The 19,062-nt window shown below is 38.2% G+C and overlaps 1 protein-coding gene across 1 annotated transcript in view; it reads left to right on the top strand.

The window, feature by feature from the left end:
• Positions 1–19,062, top strand: part of LOC140281484 (phospholipid-transporting ATPase ABCA1-like) — a 152,340-nt gene that overhangs the window by 60,069 nt on the left and 73,209 nt on the right. Inside the window, exons 23-32 of the mRNA XM_072375916.1 lie at positions 550–773; positions 2,123–2,198; positions 4,429–4,631; positions 6,170–6,218; positions 8,574–8,681; positions 8,853–8,885; positions 9,288–9,427; positions 14,145–14,272; positions 17,944–18,042; positions 18,621–18,810. Coding sequence (XP_072232017.1) covers positions 550–773; positions 2,123–2,198; positions 4,429–4,631; positions 6,170–6,218; positions 8,574–8,681; positions 8,853–8,885; positions 9,288–9,427; positions 14,145–14,272; positions 17,944–18,042; positions 18,621–18,810 — 1,250 coding nt within the window. The remainder of the gene's footprint in view (positions 1–549; positions 774–2,122; positions 2,199–4,428; positions 4,632–6,169; positions 6,219–8,573; positions 8,682–8,852; positions 8,886–9,287; positions 9,428–14,144; positions 14,273–17,943; positions 18,043–18,620; positions 18,811–19,062) is intronic.

Raw genomic sequence — 19,062 nt, 5'->3', positions numbered from 1 at the left:
TCATTACAGATCAAGGCTTTTTTTCGCCTGCTTTCTGGGGTATGTGATAATTAATACGTGTAATCTGATACAGCATGATATAAAAAGATTAGAACACCTGTGAATAATCTTGCAATTCAAGCTGTATTTGTCATTGCAATTGCGTTCAGTTTGAGGCCTTTTGGATCAAAGGACTCTGAAAACAAAAGCAAGAGTTGGAATAAAATCTTGAGAAATGCTGAAAAGCAGGCTCTGGATGTCCTTCATCATCATTTTCATTTTGTCACAAATTCACACCCACATACTCTTTCTTTGTTGCCATGCTGATAAGCATAAGTAAGAGACACAGTGGAATCAGCACTCAGAAGATAAGTGACTGACATGCAGTCACAGACTGAGATATCAGCCTAATTTCAACAAGTCTGTGTGAGTCTTACACTTGTTGGGATAAACAAGGTCAGAAGAGATAAATGCTTCAGATTGACTTTGTTTTCTTTAAATCTACTTTAACGGTTCAGTTTTGATGTTAATTTTGTACTCTTCAGCCACCATGTCTCTGTTCCTCCTCAGGTCGCACCATCATTTTGTCTACGCACCATATGGATGAGGCAGACATCTTAGGTGACCGCATTGCAATCATCTCCCACGGCAAGATGCGCTGCTGTGGCTCCTCATTGTTCCTGAAAAAATCTTTTGGCAGCGGCTACTACCTAACTCTGGTCAGAGGAGGGAATGAGAAGATGACATCTCAACGGACTGGTATCATATGCAGTCAGGCCAAAGAGGGGAAAACAGTAAGCATCTGTGGTTACAGGGTCCTTGCTTGCTTTTAAAGTGGATCCGGCACAATCATTTGCAGTCATTTAATTCTTAATCTTAGGAATTCAGGATTAGCTTTGCACTCATCATGACTCCAGCAGTTTGTAATTATTTCAGAATGAGGGAGAGCTTTCTCATGGGGGGAGCGTTCTCTTGAGAACGAGAGGCTTTCCGATAGGGCAGAGGAGGAGATGACGGTGACTTGTAAATATCTAATTTTCCCAGCCAGGAGCTCATAAACGAAACAAAATAAAGCAAATCAAAAAGATGTTTGAGCATGTTATCTGTGGTTAAGTTGCTAATTGCTTGTCCTGGTGCACAACATGTGAATTGTATGAATGGATGGTAAACACAAACTACAGTTGCTTGTTTTTCTGGGCGGTGTCGAATCAACAAACGGATACTTTCGGTTGCCCAGTTAAGAAATGTTAATTACAAAGCACTGTTTGGTGACTTTTGACTCTGTGTACCCATGATGTTTGGGCTAAAATGATTTAATACATCTAAGGCACATCATACAACACAACACATTCATTTGAGACAGTATCACCCACCGCTTGAGGTTCGGACTCGTGCCCTTTCAGTGTTTGATCAGCCCCAACTTTCACTTCTGTTATCTCTGCAAAGCCAGTGTTGTTCTGTCTGACTTTCCAGAGTGCTCCCTTTCTCTCTTGCCACCATCCTCTGTAGTGATCTGTGTTTAGTCTCTCCCAGCATGAGAATTGGCAAACGCGGCTACGTTCTGGATGATACTAATTGTCACCTGGGGAAGGGCTAATTCTTTATTTTACTTGCCAATGATGCTCCACACACTTAGTTTTAATCAATTGAAGCAAATGAACAAGATGTACTTATGCCAGCAGGACTAGAGCTATTACCATTAGTCTAAAGGCTCTTCGAGGTGAGTGGAGTAATTTGTTTTTAAATAAAGAAAAACGCTAATATATTTATCGGCATGGAAAAGTTGTTGCTTCTTCCTTGACTGAAACTTTTGCAAGCTGACCTTGGAGGCAGAGGCTGAGTAAAAAAATACCAAAATGTTTTCTAAAAATGTAGGAATGTTTATTCAATCGCTATTGAGAATAAACTGTAACCCTCAATCGTCTGTATTAAATTAGACGATGGCCACAGTTTCCATCGCAGGTTGACCACATTACCATTTTCGATTTATGCATGCATGCAGCTTTATTTAGAGCAATTTAATATAAACTTGTGGGTGCTTTTTAAGTGATTAATTTTCGACAAGAGTTGTCAAGGAGGCACTGTTTATCATTCTAAGTGGAAAGGCACAATAAAGTCTTTCTAATCCAATTCTGATTAACAGGAGACAGACTGTCCTTCCAGAAGCAGCCCAGATGACGGCATCGGCAGCGGGACCTGGGACAACTCTGATCCAACAGGTACAAACCTCTGTCAAACAGATTTTATGATAAGCAGAACGTAAAGCCAAGACATACTGAGGTTTTGTTCACATATTTTCTAAAGAACAAACACCTAACTGGTGAATCTTCTGCCAAAACACATAATTCACCTGTGCTGAAAATGCAGGACATTTCTTTTGTTTTCTTCAACTAGTTTGCTTTATGGTCTCAATGAACAGATGGATAAAATACATAAAAAATTAGAAGTAATTGTAATTTGACACCAACACATAATACATAGAAAGATCCAAATCTCAGTGGTAGGATATCCATTAAGTGAAGCAGAAGAGTCATCTTCTCATGTCATCTTTTCAGCTGATAATTGTCCACAGCTTTGCTTCTTTTCAGCTGATAGACATAACGCATCTAACAGACTATTTCACCCAACATTTGTAGTTATTGTTCACAAGAAGCATTCATAGGGACAGTTCTCAGTTTCTCCCAATGAATAGCAGCTGTAGTGATCCTTCAGGTAGAATCAAGGCGTAGCTGTCCATTCAGTCTGCTGCAGTGAGTCACTGTTTTAGTTCACATATGTCCTTGCAGGTGTTATGGACTCACATGCTGGAATAGATCCAAGCTCCAAGTATAACAGAAACTCCACCATGTTTAAATGTGGGTAATGTGTTACGTTCCTTGTGGGCTTCGTGTCACGACCAATAAACAAACTGGTGCACAGTGAATTATGGTGTTCTCCTTGGCTTTTATAGAGCTCAGAGAGGCCCACTCAGTTAAGCGTGCAGCATATGGTGGGGGCTGAAACTACCAATCCAAACTGTACCAGGTCAGACTCAGCCTGAAGGCCTTTAGATGCTGTGCATAGTGGATTTTTCCACAATCCACACCAACCACTGCAGACTTATTCACTAAGCTTCTTAGCTCCACTTCCATGAAGCATCTAAACAGTCATATGACTGAGGAATGTCCTGACAACATTACCAGACTGTTGAACCAGGGCTTTCAAGATTTTCTGCGCCTGACTTGCAACCTTTGAAATCATTGCGTCATATTTTTCTGAGGCTTTCAGAAATCTCTCTTGTCTTCACTGTTTGGAAAGAGTTTGGAAACAGTCAATTTCTTCTTTTTCTTTTTATGTGCAGAAAGACCATTATTCATTGGTTGATTCGGGTCATGTGAATGCTGAAATTTTCATAAATTCATCAAAATTGGGCCAAAAATCTTATTTTTATATTCCTGGTGTCAATCTGTTCATTAAAGTAATTTTTCTTTTTATTGCTATTAAGTAACTTTAGACAAACGTGTAATTTCCATTTATTTCTGAAGGTATACTTACATTTTTATTGTTTTCTGAAATAATTCTGACCAGGCATCTAATTTCAGTCTTTCTTTTCCAATTATACAGAATACAGAAATTAAGAGAAATGGCTAAACTGGAATACATAATATGATACTGGTTATTTGATTGGTTTTGATATTTCTTAGTCTTGATTGTATAAACACCATCAGTCTTGCAAAACAAGAAAACTCTCAGGTGGCTGCTTACAATGCCCTCAAAATAAAGCTCAATTAAACCTGCCTCCTTCCTTCAAAATGATTATACATATGATAGTTAGAAATAAACTAGGGCATTTTACAAAAGTAATCAAATTTCTACCCGTGAGAGCAAATTATTCTTTATTAATTCACATCAAGCAGACTGCAACACACACACACACACACACACACACGGACACTCACACATACACATTTTACCAAATAATTCAGTCTGAGGTGTAAAGTAGATCCATTTACTTCTTCATAAAGCACCAAGCCAGTGGTTGTTAAGCTTCAGTAATTATGTATGAGAGGTTCTGGATCAATAATGGATGTGTTGTGTTCTGCAACACTGTGCAGATTGATTCTCACTAAGCCCCAGATTCAGGATGGATGTGGCAGAGGAGTTATGTCTACTGAGCTACAGTGTCTTTAAATGTCACATTAGTTGTGCAGTCATCCCAATATGCTACACAATGTTTTTTTTTTAAGATTTGATAAGTGAACCTGTATCATTTTACATCTACACTGAGTTTGAAATTTGGTGTCATACAATCGGTAATTCCTTGTCGTCAATAACGCTGGCTCCTCTTGCATACCCTGTCTGTCTGTGGCACTCTGAAAATCAAGTTAATCAAAACGATGAGCAATGCCTACAAAACTTTGCCTTCTGCAGTCTGCTTTGTGAGTCACTTTGTGGCTATTCCTCAAGCAGATTTGACAGCTGTGACTCAGCTTGTGCGGTGCCATGTCCCTGAGGCGGTCTTCTTGGAGAGCATTGGGCAGGAAATCACATTCATACTGCCCTATGGTGGAGCCAGAGATGGGACCTTTGCATCGCTCTTCCAAAAGCTTGACCTAGCCCTGGATGACCTCGGCCTGACCACCTACGGCATCTCTGACACCACGCTGGAAGAGGTAAACTCAACATGGGGGTGACGCATGCACACTCTCACGACCTTCTGCAAACATAGAAAAACACATGTCTTAACTACACGGAGTGTTTCTTGATAGAACATCTTTCATATAGATTAGGAACATTTGATCCTTTGTTCTTCCTACAACTGCTCCTTTAAGCGTTTTTTGCCTCCCAAGGACTGTAAAGAGCATACTTTATGTTATGTAGCTGGTTTGCAAATCTCTCAACATGCATCATAATGCTACTCTGCTGTAAGAAACATCTTCACAGTTTATAAATGTGATATAAATTCAACAATATTCGGATTCACGTATTGATTTTCAGTTCTGTGTTTACCATAAAAGCCATGACTGACTGTAGGCCAAACTAATTATTATGGTTGAATGTATTTTCAATGACCTCTTGTGGTCAAGTTCAATACTGTTGTGACCTTATAGAGCAACTTTGCAGCTGCTGTAATATATTTACAAAGTTTTTTTTGTCAAAATGGCTTTAAGTTTTACACATTGCATGTTTCAGCCGCTTGCATCATGTTGATGTCACAGATTTTTTTGTTAATTTGCCAGGATGCACCAGCATGATGACATATTTATTTGAGAAAAGTAGTATTTTCCTTGCAGTTGCAAGACTTTCTTTTCTAGCTAATAAGTGAAACTGATATGTTGGATTTGTTGTTATTTTTTACCCAAAAGTATCAACCCATTTTTCACGAAGTAAATTTGCTAGTTGTAACATTGTTGTCGTCATTATATATGTATTTAGAACACAGATTCATATTTCCTAAGCCAATGACTCATGCTTTCTGTTTGCCAGACATACTAGTGTTGGATCATAAAGCTTAGTGACTGTTGGCAAATGCTCTTCATGTAACTCAGACATGCATGAGACACTCACAGCCTGCAGGCAATGTGAATAATTCCTTTTGAATTTCTAAAATCCAACCATGACAAGGTTTTTTTTCACCCATCCATGTTTTCTTTTGAAGTCCAAATAGACTGCGGGTGAAATATTCAGTGATTATTCAAAGATAATACTGTAAACCGAATTCAGTAGAAAGGAAGTATTATGCAAGTTTGTCGTAAAATAACATTTAGTCTTTTTTTTCAGTACCTCCATTTTAGGTATTTTGCGCTTTTTTTTTCTCCAAAAGAGGCTCCTCATAGAGTATATTTTTGAATGGCAAATGTTAAAACATGGCTGCACATGCACAAATGATGTACGTGATTTGGAAAAAAAGAGATGGTCTCATAGAAAATACATACAAATAGGGAGGTTTGTTCATTCTAACACCTGGCCTGCCATTAAAAATGAAGCTTAAGAGGTCACTTGGAAGGTGTTTGAGTGAATGTTTTAGCTCGAGATGGACAAACCAGAAGTGGTTTGAAACAGAATCTTCACAGGTATCACTGACTTCTGCAACTAATCTCTCTACAACTCTTGGGTTTGGCTCAAAGCAGTACAATCTCTTACGTTGCAGTTTTATTTGATAGTGGTTTGGGGGACACAGTTACTCAGACACTATTTTTTTATTTTGCAGATATTTCTTAAGGTGGCAGAAGATACCGGCGTGGATGAAGAAATACAACGTAAGATGACAATATATATGTAAATGTGTAGATTTATATCACAACAGCTGCAGGTAATACACCAAGATGCAGCTAACATGTTTGCAAACTCTGTCTTAAACCTTTAGCATTTCCAGGGTGGAGCAATACAAATCCAGCACTGCTCACATAGCAACTGACAGAAAGATCTGACCGGAAATAAATAGCTTTAGTGATCATTTCTGTCTCACTGTACTGTAAGTCCATAACAGGACACAAATGCAACGCAGCGGAAATCAGTAGAAGAAAATGAAAACTTTATCTTTTCAACGTCTGTAAGAAAATGGAAACTAACTGACAGACAACCCAAGGTCTGCTGGGAAAAGGTAAATCTCAGCAAAACACACAAAGGTGTCGACTATGAAACACAGCAGTGATGGCAGGAACAGAGAGAAGCATGGAGGAAAAACGGAGGATCTGATAAGGACTCGAGGAAAGTTGCGCTGTGTTCTGCCCACTCCTTTCCTGGCTCATTATATAGTATTCGATACATAGAGGGGTCACCAGTGGGAACTGCTGAATATAGTGGTGCTTCCAAGTCATGCTCCATATTTAGTTACCTGTCACATAAGCAAATGCCAGAAGGATGGGTGGATGCCTTATCTGAAGTGCTAGACAGCACAGGGTTGCTGATTTTGGTTGAGAAGATGTTGTAATTGACTTCTTTCTGCACAACGTTGACATGAATATCACACAAATGTATGACTACGAGCATATTTTAAAATTGCCCTGTATCCACCTACAAAAGTATGTAACTAAATCGAGCCCCAATGAACCCATCGAAGCTTGCATTCAAACATTTAAAAAGAGAACTGCATGACAACTTACCCCTAACTTGCTTAGCATGACTTCCTCAAGGTAAACTATTGATAATTTCTCAAGTGTTGCTTCTCAAGCAGAAATAGAGTGTAACTATGCCATGGTGGAGATGTCTCAGTTGTATTATTCCCACTGGCTAAGAAAATCTTAATAATGAGCTTCAAACATAAGTGCTAGCTTATGGTAGCTACCCTCAGCATGCTTTGTCAGCTTCTGACTCCAGGATACACTGCGTGATGGTGTATATTTTATCAATGTAGTATATACAGTACACGTGTTTTGCTGTGCCATGTGACGAGTTTGTAGTCTATTACATAGTGAGTGAAAAATTTCAATTGGCATCTCAAATAAGGGATGCCATCTCTGTCAAAAAAAAAAAAGCTTAAAAGCTGAGTCACAGAATTTTAGGATGCGTCACACTATCTTGTATCTGTCTTTTTAGGAATGTTCTCTCATTAGCTCTGATGAAGATGCTCATGGCCTGGTTGTATATTGATTTGTTTGGCTACTAATTATCAAATCTAATGGAGAATAGAAAAAATGGAGAATAAAAAAAGGAGTAACTGAATCACAACACTGCATCCAAGTTGTGCTTATTAACAGGCCGGTACAAACTCCAACCCCAGTTATTAAAGAATTCAAAGAATAATACTACAAAATGCATTCAAAGATGTGTTTATATTATGGAGATGTTTAGTGGATGTATGAGTCATTGTTTATAATAAAGATATGTTTAAAAAAATAATAAAATAATTAAAAGTATGTGTAAACATGTGTAAACACTGTCCTGGAATTAGTTTCCAGGGTCTGTACAAAAGACAGCCTGACAGAAAGTGAGAATACAATATAGTCCAAACAGATCGATGTGTGACATCAGCTTTGCATTCTTTATGTGGCGAACTATATACTGAACATGTAGACAAGTGAAAAGCATCATTTCTTTTACGTGCGCTGTGTCTTTAAGAGGTTAATGAGCTAAGCGGAATCAGGTGTGTCCATGGAGATGAGCAGCTGGTGAGGCAAGAAAATAATGTAACTATTGATCTGTGGTGGACGAAAAGGTTAAACAAAAGGACAGCTCCTGGCAAATGCATTACGGAGGCCATGTCCAAAAAAAACTACATCTTGCTTGCAATAACTGTAAAAGTTGCTTTTTTTATGTAAAACTCACAATTTTTGTATGTGTTGCTGACCTGATAGAGACAGCCTGCTTGTGATAAGTACTAACATGAAATCAAAGTTAGTTGGTTTTTCTTTCAACAGATAATTATTCTTTTTTGTGATTGACTGACCGTAGTGGATAAGCCTCACATACTGATCAACATTTACATTTTAATATACATTTTAATGAACAACTTCTCTTTTCAATCTTAAATTGCTTTGCTCCTAAAACACCTGAGTTTGTGCTTTTACATGGTTTAATGTGGCATTTTGCAAGGCAGGTAGCTATTCTTATTGTTATTTATATCCTCAAATTGGGTCAGGCCAAAACAACATATCTTATTTGTATTCCCAAAGCAGCAAAGGAGCTGTTGGTGAGAGACTGGAAAAGGAGCTCCCGCAAATCCAAGAGGAATAGCATTGCCAGCGCCCACATTAAAACAGAGCACATCAATGGAAGGAGTGGCAAGTCCTTCCAAGTTATTTTCATTTTAAGGAAGCAAATTTTCACATTTCTGAGTATATTTCCCTACACAGAGCATACTGTAATCCTTGATATTTATTAGCTTTTCTGTAGGATATTTGGTCATATGAGCTAGTTCCTGCCTAATTTGTGTTTCTTTGTTTTTCATGCAGAATTAAAGGAAAAGTTTACAGGTAAAGTCGAAGGTAGGTGTTGAATTTATGTCCCTCTTAGTACAACTGCAGTTATTGAAATTGTCTAAATATGTCAAATTTTGCTCTTATGGAAAGGGAAGAAAATCCTTTTTTTCGTAATCAGAGTGGCTAATAAGCACAAAATTGGCATTTGTTTTTTCCAAAAAACGTTTTGATAGAAAGACAGCAAATCAACATGTCAACGAAGCTCTATGTTTCTATTGTTTTTCCTCTAGAATTGCACCAAATACCACTTTCCAGTTTATGAGTTCTTCACGGAGGAATGATTGAGTGCAGCTGGCAGTTTTAACACCTAAGTTATATTTGATCAGCCCATTAGTGGTGCTGAAAAGCATGCTCAGCACATCTTTTGCATAGATGATAAATAACAACGTTATTTAATCACCTTGGCAGACTTAAGGAAGAGTGCCAGTGTCAACGGAAGAGGATCTGTGGTCATCACCGGATGGAAGCTGATCAGAAGGCAGTTCCTGGCACTTTTTATCAAGCGCTTCCACCACGCCCGACGGAGTCGCAAGGGACTCATTGCCCAGGTAATGGCCTCCGTTTGTCATATTGATGAATTGAAGGGTTGTACTTGCATGGATACGTGGGAGGATCAAGTTACGATTGTGTGAAATACATGTTGGCCTCCAAAATCAGTAAGTGACAGATATTATAGAGTGAGCTCATTTAAACTCTGCAGGAAAAAGTCATCCATCTCGATGGAGTCGATAGTTGTGGAATTTAAGTTGTTGAAAAAGAAATCTACACTGAAAGCACACATAAATTGCTGAATGTGTACAGGGTCATCAGGAATAATAACTACATGCCAGTAAAGTGAATGTGCAGTCATCATCATCCCCTAATGTGTTGTACCAGAAGACACTTGGGGGGGACAAAAGTGAGAGTTTACTGCAGCGAGGCAGGACATTTTAGTTTTCACTTTCAATCAGTCACATTCTGGCTCTCGGTATCTGAGAGCGGATATTTTTCAGCCACACATTTGCCCTTTGAAAGTACAACACATTTGGTGTAGCCTGAAAGCTGTTGACAAATTCCTGCGTGTAGCTGAAAAGTCTTGGAGTTCTCTGGCTTCATCCAGCATTGCAGCTTTCATCTGGACACTGTGATTGGCACCAGAAAGGCAGCATGACACATGTGATTTGTTTGTCCTTCATTTTACGGTGTGCTAATCATGCGTTTTCATTAGCAATGTATTAAAAGTGAATGCATAACAATTACACAGATGACGTACTTCTATTAGCTCATTAAGTGTACGTCTATATTATTTTGTTCCTCATAAACATAATTTCAAAAGTCAAAACTAATGAAGAGGTAAAATTTGAACAAGTCCAAACCAATTTCGGTAAGTAGCAATTTCCAAGAAGCTCTACATTTTTATTTTTTTCCCCTCCCAGGTTCATCAAAAGTGGGCTCAGATCTAAGTTGCAGTGACACACTTACCAGCCTCCATCTACACCCGTATTGTGTTTGTAAATATCAAGTGATCACATCAATTATGCCATCTGCCATTGTGCTGACATAATTGTATCTGAAATTGTGAAGAAAAGAACTTCCTCATCTGTGTTGGTGAGCCAGAGAAGCATAGAGGGAGAGAAACAAAGAACAGTCTTTCACCTTTGAGAGGTGTATGGGTTCCTCTGATAATTTTCTGCAGCACCAATGCCCATTAGTCACTGTCAATCTTGGACGTCCCTCTTTAGTGAGGACACAGAGTAGGATAGTAGGATAAGGATGTTCATGTGTATATACAAGCTTCCACGTTGTCTGCAAGGGCATGTCTCCTACTGCTTTACTCATTTGACTAAAGGTTTTTTTCAGCTCCCACTGTTAGCAGATATGATTGTGTCGTGAGGTAATCTCCTCAAATGTGAGCAGCTGTAAGAATAAGAGATTCTGGCATGAAATACAAAAGAGGTGATTTATGGGGCTGCGTGTGAGAGACAGGTGAGTTTTGGCACTGTCAGAAGTGGGGAGAAATTATTATTAGTTACATTTTGGTGGGGAAGTTGAAAAGTTCTGGCATTTAGAAATCACCCTGACCTGCTGTAGCCTTTGCTACTGCAGTTCAGAGTTCTGTTCCTAGTTTGGTGAATCAATTGAGATGAGACATTTCTTTGTTTGGAAAGATTTTTGTCTATGATTTCTGAAAACAGCCTCTGAGTTTATCCCCAGATTTCTCAGTAACTGCTCTCACAAATCAGCATATTAGCCATGATAGAACCATCAGTCTGCAGTTTTCAGGTTGTTCAATTTCAGTTTTGTGGTGTGTTCAGGGTTGTTATCCTGTTTTCAAAACAATCCTGTTTCATCTCCAGTTTAAACTTATTATAAATACATCATACTTTTTTTTGCAGATGTTGTGATGTTTCCTTACAGAATTTACTAGTATTTCCTGAAGCTGACTTCTACTTTCCTCTGCCAGTGAGACGATGTTTAACTGGCTGCAGCAAAGCTCAAATCCTGATCAATCCTCCCTAAATGGTTAGATATGTATTCTTATCATGGATTTCTGAACCTATTTTGTCTCCAGCATATCTTTTTCACTCACAATTAAATATCATCTCTCTACACATGTCATTTCCAAAAAAAACTGACATCTGACAGATATAATCTCACCTAGGATTCCTAGGTCTACCCCAAGGCCTTTCCACTGACACAACATGTCCAAAACCCCTCCCTGCAGGCATCCTGACCAGATACTTGAACCACCTCAACTGTCTTATTTTGATGCAGAAGAGCAGCAACTCTACTCTAAGCTGCTCCTTGATAAGTTTGCACCTTGCTTTATCCTAAAAGTGAGGGCAGCCACCCTTTGGGGAATCTTATTCCTGTATTTGTGATCATAGTTTAGGGTTTCAACATGGATCAACTCGTAAATTGATAGTTTCTCCTCTCTACTCTGATTTGTCCCCACCATCACTGACCAGTAGAGCGTCTGCTTTATTGCGGACTTGAGAGGGTGTCTCATTCCCAACCTGAAGAGGGTAATCTATCCTTTTTCTGACTGGGGACCATGACCTTAAACTTGGAGGTGCTTTGCACTCGTCTTAAAAATGCTGGTTTACTTGACTAAACCACATCATCTGCAAAGATGCTGTCCTAAGCTGACCAAAGTGGAAACTCTCTAGCCTGTGACTTAGCTGACTCATCCATGGAAGTCATGTGTGCAGGTTTGTCTGCAGTGCAGAGTGGCATCAATCCAGAGTTTGCTATATCTTTTGCCGTGTAATTAGTATCTGAACATGTTTGGTCTTCCAGACCTTACTTTGACCCCTCCTGGTACCTGCTGTTTCTAGATAAGATGAGGAACCTTTTGATAGGCTATCCAAAAATTTAATTTCCAAAAACTGAGCTGCTGCCTAGAGTAGCCTTGACTGTTAAGGCTGAGGAGTCAGACTTTCTACGAATTTTAGAATTTGCATGAAGTGACCTTTCTTCTGGATTAATGTGAAAAAGCAATTGCCCTAAAAATTTAATTAAGGTGTAAGGTCAGGTTGAAAATTTATCTGAGAGTTCAGATCTGTGCTGGATGCCCATTTCCTTTCTTCATTTTTGTAAAAAGCAAAAATGATTAAGCAGTTTTGCTTGACATCCTGAAGATGATATTTCACATTTCACTTTGTTTTTTTATAAGTCAGTTCATGTTTTACTTGTTTTACTACATGTTACTGTATATCATAGAATCCAAACTATTTCAGTTGATATTTGCTGTTGTGTAAACCATGTTTGAGTTTAACAAACAAGTTGTGAAAAGTTTGAGTATAACAACAGGATAATTTGTTATATTTTGTCTCAAGTCTCAAGGATAAGCCCCCTTAGTTCAAGGTACAGCAAAAAAGCTAATATTCACAAATTAAACTGATGAGGAATAAATTACTTTTGAAACTAACCTCAGTCCAACAAGGCATTTGACTTTGGTGGAGGGAGAAAGCATCTTAACCACGTTGTGTTTTTACCCGATGTGCATATAATCCAATCCTCTTCTTTAAATCCTCAGTAAACTTGAGAATGTGATGAACTCATGCATTGTTCATGGGAGTGCTTTGGCTGTTTGAGCATAATGACTTGTCCCTGTTTTTTGCACGTTTCTCTCAATGGCAAAGGCACCAGCTGTCACCTGCAATTACTGTAGAGAAAGGGAAACAAAAGAAAGAAAGGGAGTGCAACAGAACGAGAATACTTCTTTCTTTTGCATTGTTCCATTAGGCTTTTCAGTCTCATTGCTGCGCTTTATCTTTCTTCCAAGCACGTTTCTGTGGCCATAGCTCCATGTGGTAAATTTAGAATTTTCAATTGGCCGGGCAAATTGCATGCCCTGCAATTAATCAACTGTACGCATACCTCCCCTTTCCTGCCAAGCGTGGCCCAACTTGCAAATGATTAAACAGTAAAGATATCCTGCACTTTTCCCACCGAACCTTTTTGTCAGCTCGAACAATGTAATGAAAACAGAATTACATGAAGAAGAAAAGAGGATTGGACAGGGGAGGTTAAGGAAAGGTGGCAACATCTGTTTTTTTTCTTTTTTTTTTCCTCTTGAATAAGAAAAGACAAGAGAATGGTGACAACTAATTATACCTGAGTGGTCAGATGATGGTGGTAGAGTTTGAAGTGTTTAATAAAACTCATAAACATGCAGAGGAGGCCATGCAATTGGCGGGGAGCATAATAATGCACTAAAGTTATTGCATTGGTTCGTGTGTTATTGTTGATTGCATCAGCCGTTTTGCATTTTGTAGCATGTAATAACGGTAAGCGAGGCTCGGGGAAAGAGTAATGGAATTGATATCTTGTTGACTTTTTGAGTGCTGAAATGTTTACACATGTAAACATGCATTTGTATCACCGTACAGACACCCCAAGAGGACAACATCAAAATGTTTTGTTAATTTTAAAAAAGGTCGGGTACAATTTTATCTGAAAAAGAAACAAGATATGGCTTGTGACAAATTTCAAAGCAAGGAAATTGTAAGGATTTCTGTTTTTGAGGTCACTAAAGAAGATTTGATTGTATAGAAACAAATCTTACGTATGTAATCTGAAAGAGGGATTTATTGATTTTTTTTGTTTTTTTTGTGTAGGTCCTCTACTGTCGCCATTACTTCCCACAAGTTTATCTCATGTTAATTTGTTTCTGTAACATTTAGCTTCAAACGAGTTTCAGATTTCACAAGATGAATGTCTTAGGCAAAGTAGTAACCATTTAATGAGGTCATTCGACTAAGTTGGTCACTATCCTCCTAGGTGGTCTTGCCCGCTGTTTTTGTGTGCCTGTCTCTGATCTTCTCCCTCATCGTCCCACCATTTACTGAATATCCAAGTCTGGAGTTGCAACCCTGGATGTATGGTGTGCCTCAAACCACCTTTTACAGGTAACAGCATTATTCTGTGGAATTATCATAGTTTGTAAGTTTTGATTCTATAAAATGCAAGTATTTTAACCTTTTTTTTCTTTTAACAGTCTGTTATTAAAATAACTTTTTAGTTCCTGAATGTGAATCCTTTGAATGCATTTACTCCAAAAGATAACGATAACAGCCAATAATGTTTAGCCTTCATGAAACTAAGTCCACATACATTAAACATAAAAGACAGAAAATCAAAGCTGAAGAGATGTCATGGACCCATACTCACTGTGTATTGGCAGGAGATTTTGTTTTAGTCATCAATCTGGACTCTATCCTATCCTTTACTGTAGCTTGATATCAAATAATCACAGATGACAGAGCTGCAGCTCAGTCTTGATGGACAATAAAACTCACTGAGAGAACTTGACTTGAAGTATAAATGCAGTGCATTGATGTGCATCTCCCTAAATAAGACTTACAAAAGAATTTCATCATGTTGTGGATATCATGAAGCATAGTATAATGGGTAGTGTTGAGAATTAAGACATACTCCATATTTGTTCTGTTCCTTTTGTATATGATAGTTACCTGTTAGAGCACAGATGGGGATTATTTCTCTGTATGTTTTCACAGGTAAAATATCTTAAAGTTGCTGCAGCATTGCCTGTCAAAAACACAGTTGAATTCTAATACGCCTTGCTGCTTAGAGCATCTGTCCAAACCCTCAGACTGATGTTGACTGATCTGTGCCACAAAGCTCTGAAGGCATTTGATTTCCTTTCAAAACACTTTGTAAAATTCACTTTGATGATGTCAACACACAGGAAGTGGAGCCTTAAAAATTACAGTGAAATTAGTTTATTCAGGGTAGAACCATAATTTTTTTCTAAAACTGCATGGACCCATTATTCTTGTATATATGGCAGTTTTATGTCTCCTGAACATTTATGTTATTATTTTGATGCTTAGTTTTACAGTTTAAGTCAATAGCTTTTTTACCAAATAAACCACGGTTCTTGATTAAAATATTTTAATGTAAGTTAAACAGTGAAACAGACCAGAAAATATGTTGTTACATACGTTTGTCCATATTTTTAAATTACAACATATATCCAGGCTGTTCTGTGTGCCAGCATTCCTATGACATGATATGAATTGTGACCGCTGAGAGGTAAAATGTGAAAATCATCTAGCCGTTTAATTTTTAACCTGTAGACCTTACCATGTAAATTAATTCCAGCCTATGACCGTGTACTATTTTAAGGCATTGCAACTGAAAGGGAAGTAAAGTGGTCTCAAACTAGCAACATTTTGCATGAAGGCCTGTATATCTATGCCTTCCACCTTTCCCTCCCTACTCATATGTATTTATATTTTATTTATATATTAACACTGCATCAGTTTTTGTTCGATTCAAACTTGTGTGTGCACAATTCATCTTTGATCGTCAAGAAAACAGCAACCAAATAAGCTGATTTGTTCAGTTTTTTTTGTTTTTGTAGCTTCTAACACAATTATGTCCCTCTCCGTGGTTCTGAAACTTGCATACCAGTCAGGCTGTGCAACCCATCCCAAAATATCACAGATGAGGACATTAGAATCTGCTCAGCTACGCACTGAAGACAACTGGAATAGTGGACAAATGAATTAAAAAGATCCCTGATATTTAAAGAATACTGTAAATAATCCAATAGCAGGCCAGTCTATTAACATTGTAATATAAGAGAGAATAAAGTCCATACACAAAAGTAAGGGGTTTAGAATGGTTTAGTGTTGAGTTTTTAGTTATTGATTGGTATCGACCGTGACTAGCATGTAGTCACTGCCAAAGGGCAATACATTTAGTTTTACGATTTGAAAGCTGCAGAGAGCTAATGTTAATTTTAATTCCCTTTAGCCAGTTGCTAAATGCTTCTCTTTACTGAATTTAAAACATCCCAATTGCTAAATACTATCTTTACAAATATTATGCTCTTGCATCCTGAATCCTCCTAGATTTAGTGTAATCCATGTTTCAGCTTGTGGGGTCATGATTCCTTCAATTCAGTGAAATACCAAAAACACTGCAGGGTTGTGTTATCACATAGCCTTCATTTGACTTTCTTATGATATTATCTCAGTTCCTCCTTCTGTGAGCTATTCATTAGTTCCACTGTTTCCGTGTATATGCACAAGTCCTCAGTCTGGAGCTATCCAATAGTTTTATTATCTCGAATAACATGGTAACCCATCCATTGTTAATTGCAAAACAGATGGCTGCACATAATCCATTTTTACAAGCAGACCACTTCTATCACTCTCACTGGTGGCCAGGAAATGACCGTGTGACCTTCATGGGGATGCCTCCAAATGAGGCAATGAACGCTGTATTAATCCAAATGGTCAGCTGGACTGTGGCTACTGCTGGCTGTAAGCCATCATGGTGGTCTTTAATGAAACACTGTTTTAACTCCCACAGTAGCCTTAAGATAAAGGGCAGTGAGTGTGTTGCTGGTAATGAGAATGGGAAGATTGTTTAAGCAAGACACAGGTCTTAGATATATGAGCAGAGCACTGAGATAATAATAAAAGGCTTTGAGGAGCCTTTACTGTACAGGGATTGTTGAGTAGACTCATGTCGGCACAAGAATATTCTATAAACATACATGAGTTTCAAGCTATGGAGGACAATATTTTAGTGTTTTAAAAATTCATGTTTTGTCCCCCGAGCCACAGAGACATGAAAAGCTCTGATGAACTGAACTGTTTTCTCTGTCTTGATTAAGTTGTTATTTTAATATGAGAGCTGGTGTACCCATAGGCTGCATTAGATCTCAATAAGTTAAGTTACCTCTAGTGACATGCAGCACTGCTGTCAAGTATATAAAACCATCTCCATACTGCTGGTGTGTATGTTTCATATCTTAGGGCTCATCATCTAAACTCCAAAGCTTTTTCAGGGGTTCTGGCATTTTTGTCCCTCACTTGTCTGAGTTGACCATTCTGTGGTATGGTCGGATCAAACTGACTTCCCAAAGAAAAATTTAATGTTTAATACCTTAGTTTAATGAAACAGTCAAACCACCAATAGACTCAGATTCAGTTCACTCCGACTCCCACTGCCAGTGTTGGGTAGTAATGGATAATGGATGGTGCAATCAATATTATATCATCTGCCAACAAACACACTTCAGCTCAGATTGCATTTTTAAAAATGTGGTATTGGGATATTGCTGCCAATACATGATAACATTTTGATGACATCCTGGTCTACTCCTCACCTTCTATGAGAAAAGTTCTCCATGTAGCCTTTGCTTTAATAGCAAACTGCAAAAAAATTCTGCATGTTCTTAAAGTCTACAAATGTTCAAATTAGGTTCCATTTTCTTTTTGGTTATCGACTGGATAACATAGGTTATTACTGAAAGAAGTTCTAAAAATGCTAACTACATCTGACCCATCTCTCAACATTTGTGTAAACCATCTCGTTAGCTGTTTGTTGTCAAAAGATGTCTAACTAATAGAATTTGTTGTTAGTAAGGCTGATTCAGCTGATTAGCTCCTGATTAGGTATTCCTTTCGGATTGGGACAGATCTGCTGTTATTCTTAGACTACATGACGTGTCTACCATAGGAAATGCAAATGTATGACTGTATCGTACACCCAAATGGTTTAATGTAAATTTCTTTTCATGGTCAATTTGGAATATTTACAGCAATGATATGCCAGAAAACACAGAGGTGTCTCAGGTGGTGGAATCTTTGGTGAACAACCCTGGCTTTGGTACACGTTGCATGTATGGAAACCCTATACCGTGAGTATACAAGAATGATGTGCCAAAACAATCAATCCACACATGCATCAGTGACAGATTATGCTGATAAGATAAGAAGTTTTGCAAGTTGTGCGGTTAGAAGCTATGTATATGCGTTTGGGCCTCTTCTGAAAAAAAATCTTGCTGCAAGCATAATGTTGCATATAAAAGAGAAACAAAAAAAGCAAGCAACACAGAGCATTTAAAAGAAGTGACTGAGTGCATGTGTTAAATACTAATTTAAAAAAAACCCCATTTGATCTAAAAGAGTTCTTAACAACACACACACTAAAGAATCCTAAGCAGAAAACTTCAGCTAATGGATTAAACCGAGAAGTTAAATTATAAGTTCACAAGTCCATCAAACACAAACAACGTATATTTTATCTTAGATGCATTTTCCATTTTGTTTTAGAGATATTTTACATCACTAAGTTGTTTTTTAATCCTTTCTTTCTTTTCTTTTGATGTACAACAGTTGTGATACAGTCTAAGATAGGAAGTTATCGTCTATGCCGTCAGACAGGTAGTTGGTTTACAAGGAAATAATCCTGCTTTCTTCATTGTTTTTTCTGCAGGGAATTACCATGTTCCTCCAGTGGGTCTGATTGGTTCACTCCGCCTGTGGATCAGTCAGTTACTGACATCTTCCTCAATGGTAACTGGAGCATGTCAAACCCATCTCCCGCCTGTCAGTGCAGCACTCCGAAACGCACAATCATGTTACCCGACTGTCCACTTGGTGCAGGAGGTCTCCCTCCACCACAGGTTAGTCTCCAGAACTTCAGAATTTTGTTGGTGGAGTCGTTTCACACCTCAAGTTTGATCATCAGCAACAATGAGTGTGCCAGTATCTGTCTGAGGTTTCTTGAACAAGGCAGGGCTATTCTTTGTTTGATTGGGGAGTTCTTTTGTATAAATGTAGCGGAATATGTTCAGCAAGAGAGTGCAATGGTGTAAATGTAAAAAAAAAAAAAAAGAAATATTATCAGTGACACAGCAGTACAATGAAAATGCTTA

The sequence above is a fragment of the Leuresthes tenuis genome, unplaced genomic scaffold (genome assembly GCF_036924035.1).
Source record: "Leuresthes tenuis unplaced genomic scaffold, fLeuTen1.0.hap1 SCAF_22, whole genome shotgun sequence".
NCBI classification, from domain to species: Eukaryota; Metazoa; Chordata; class Actinopteri; order Atheriniformes; family Atherinopsidae; genus Leuresthes; species Leuresthes tenuis.
The sequence above is the reverse complement of the archived record's forward strand: the minus strand, read 5'-3'. Positions and strand labels throughout refer to the sequence as shown.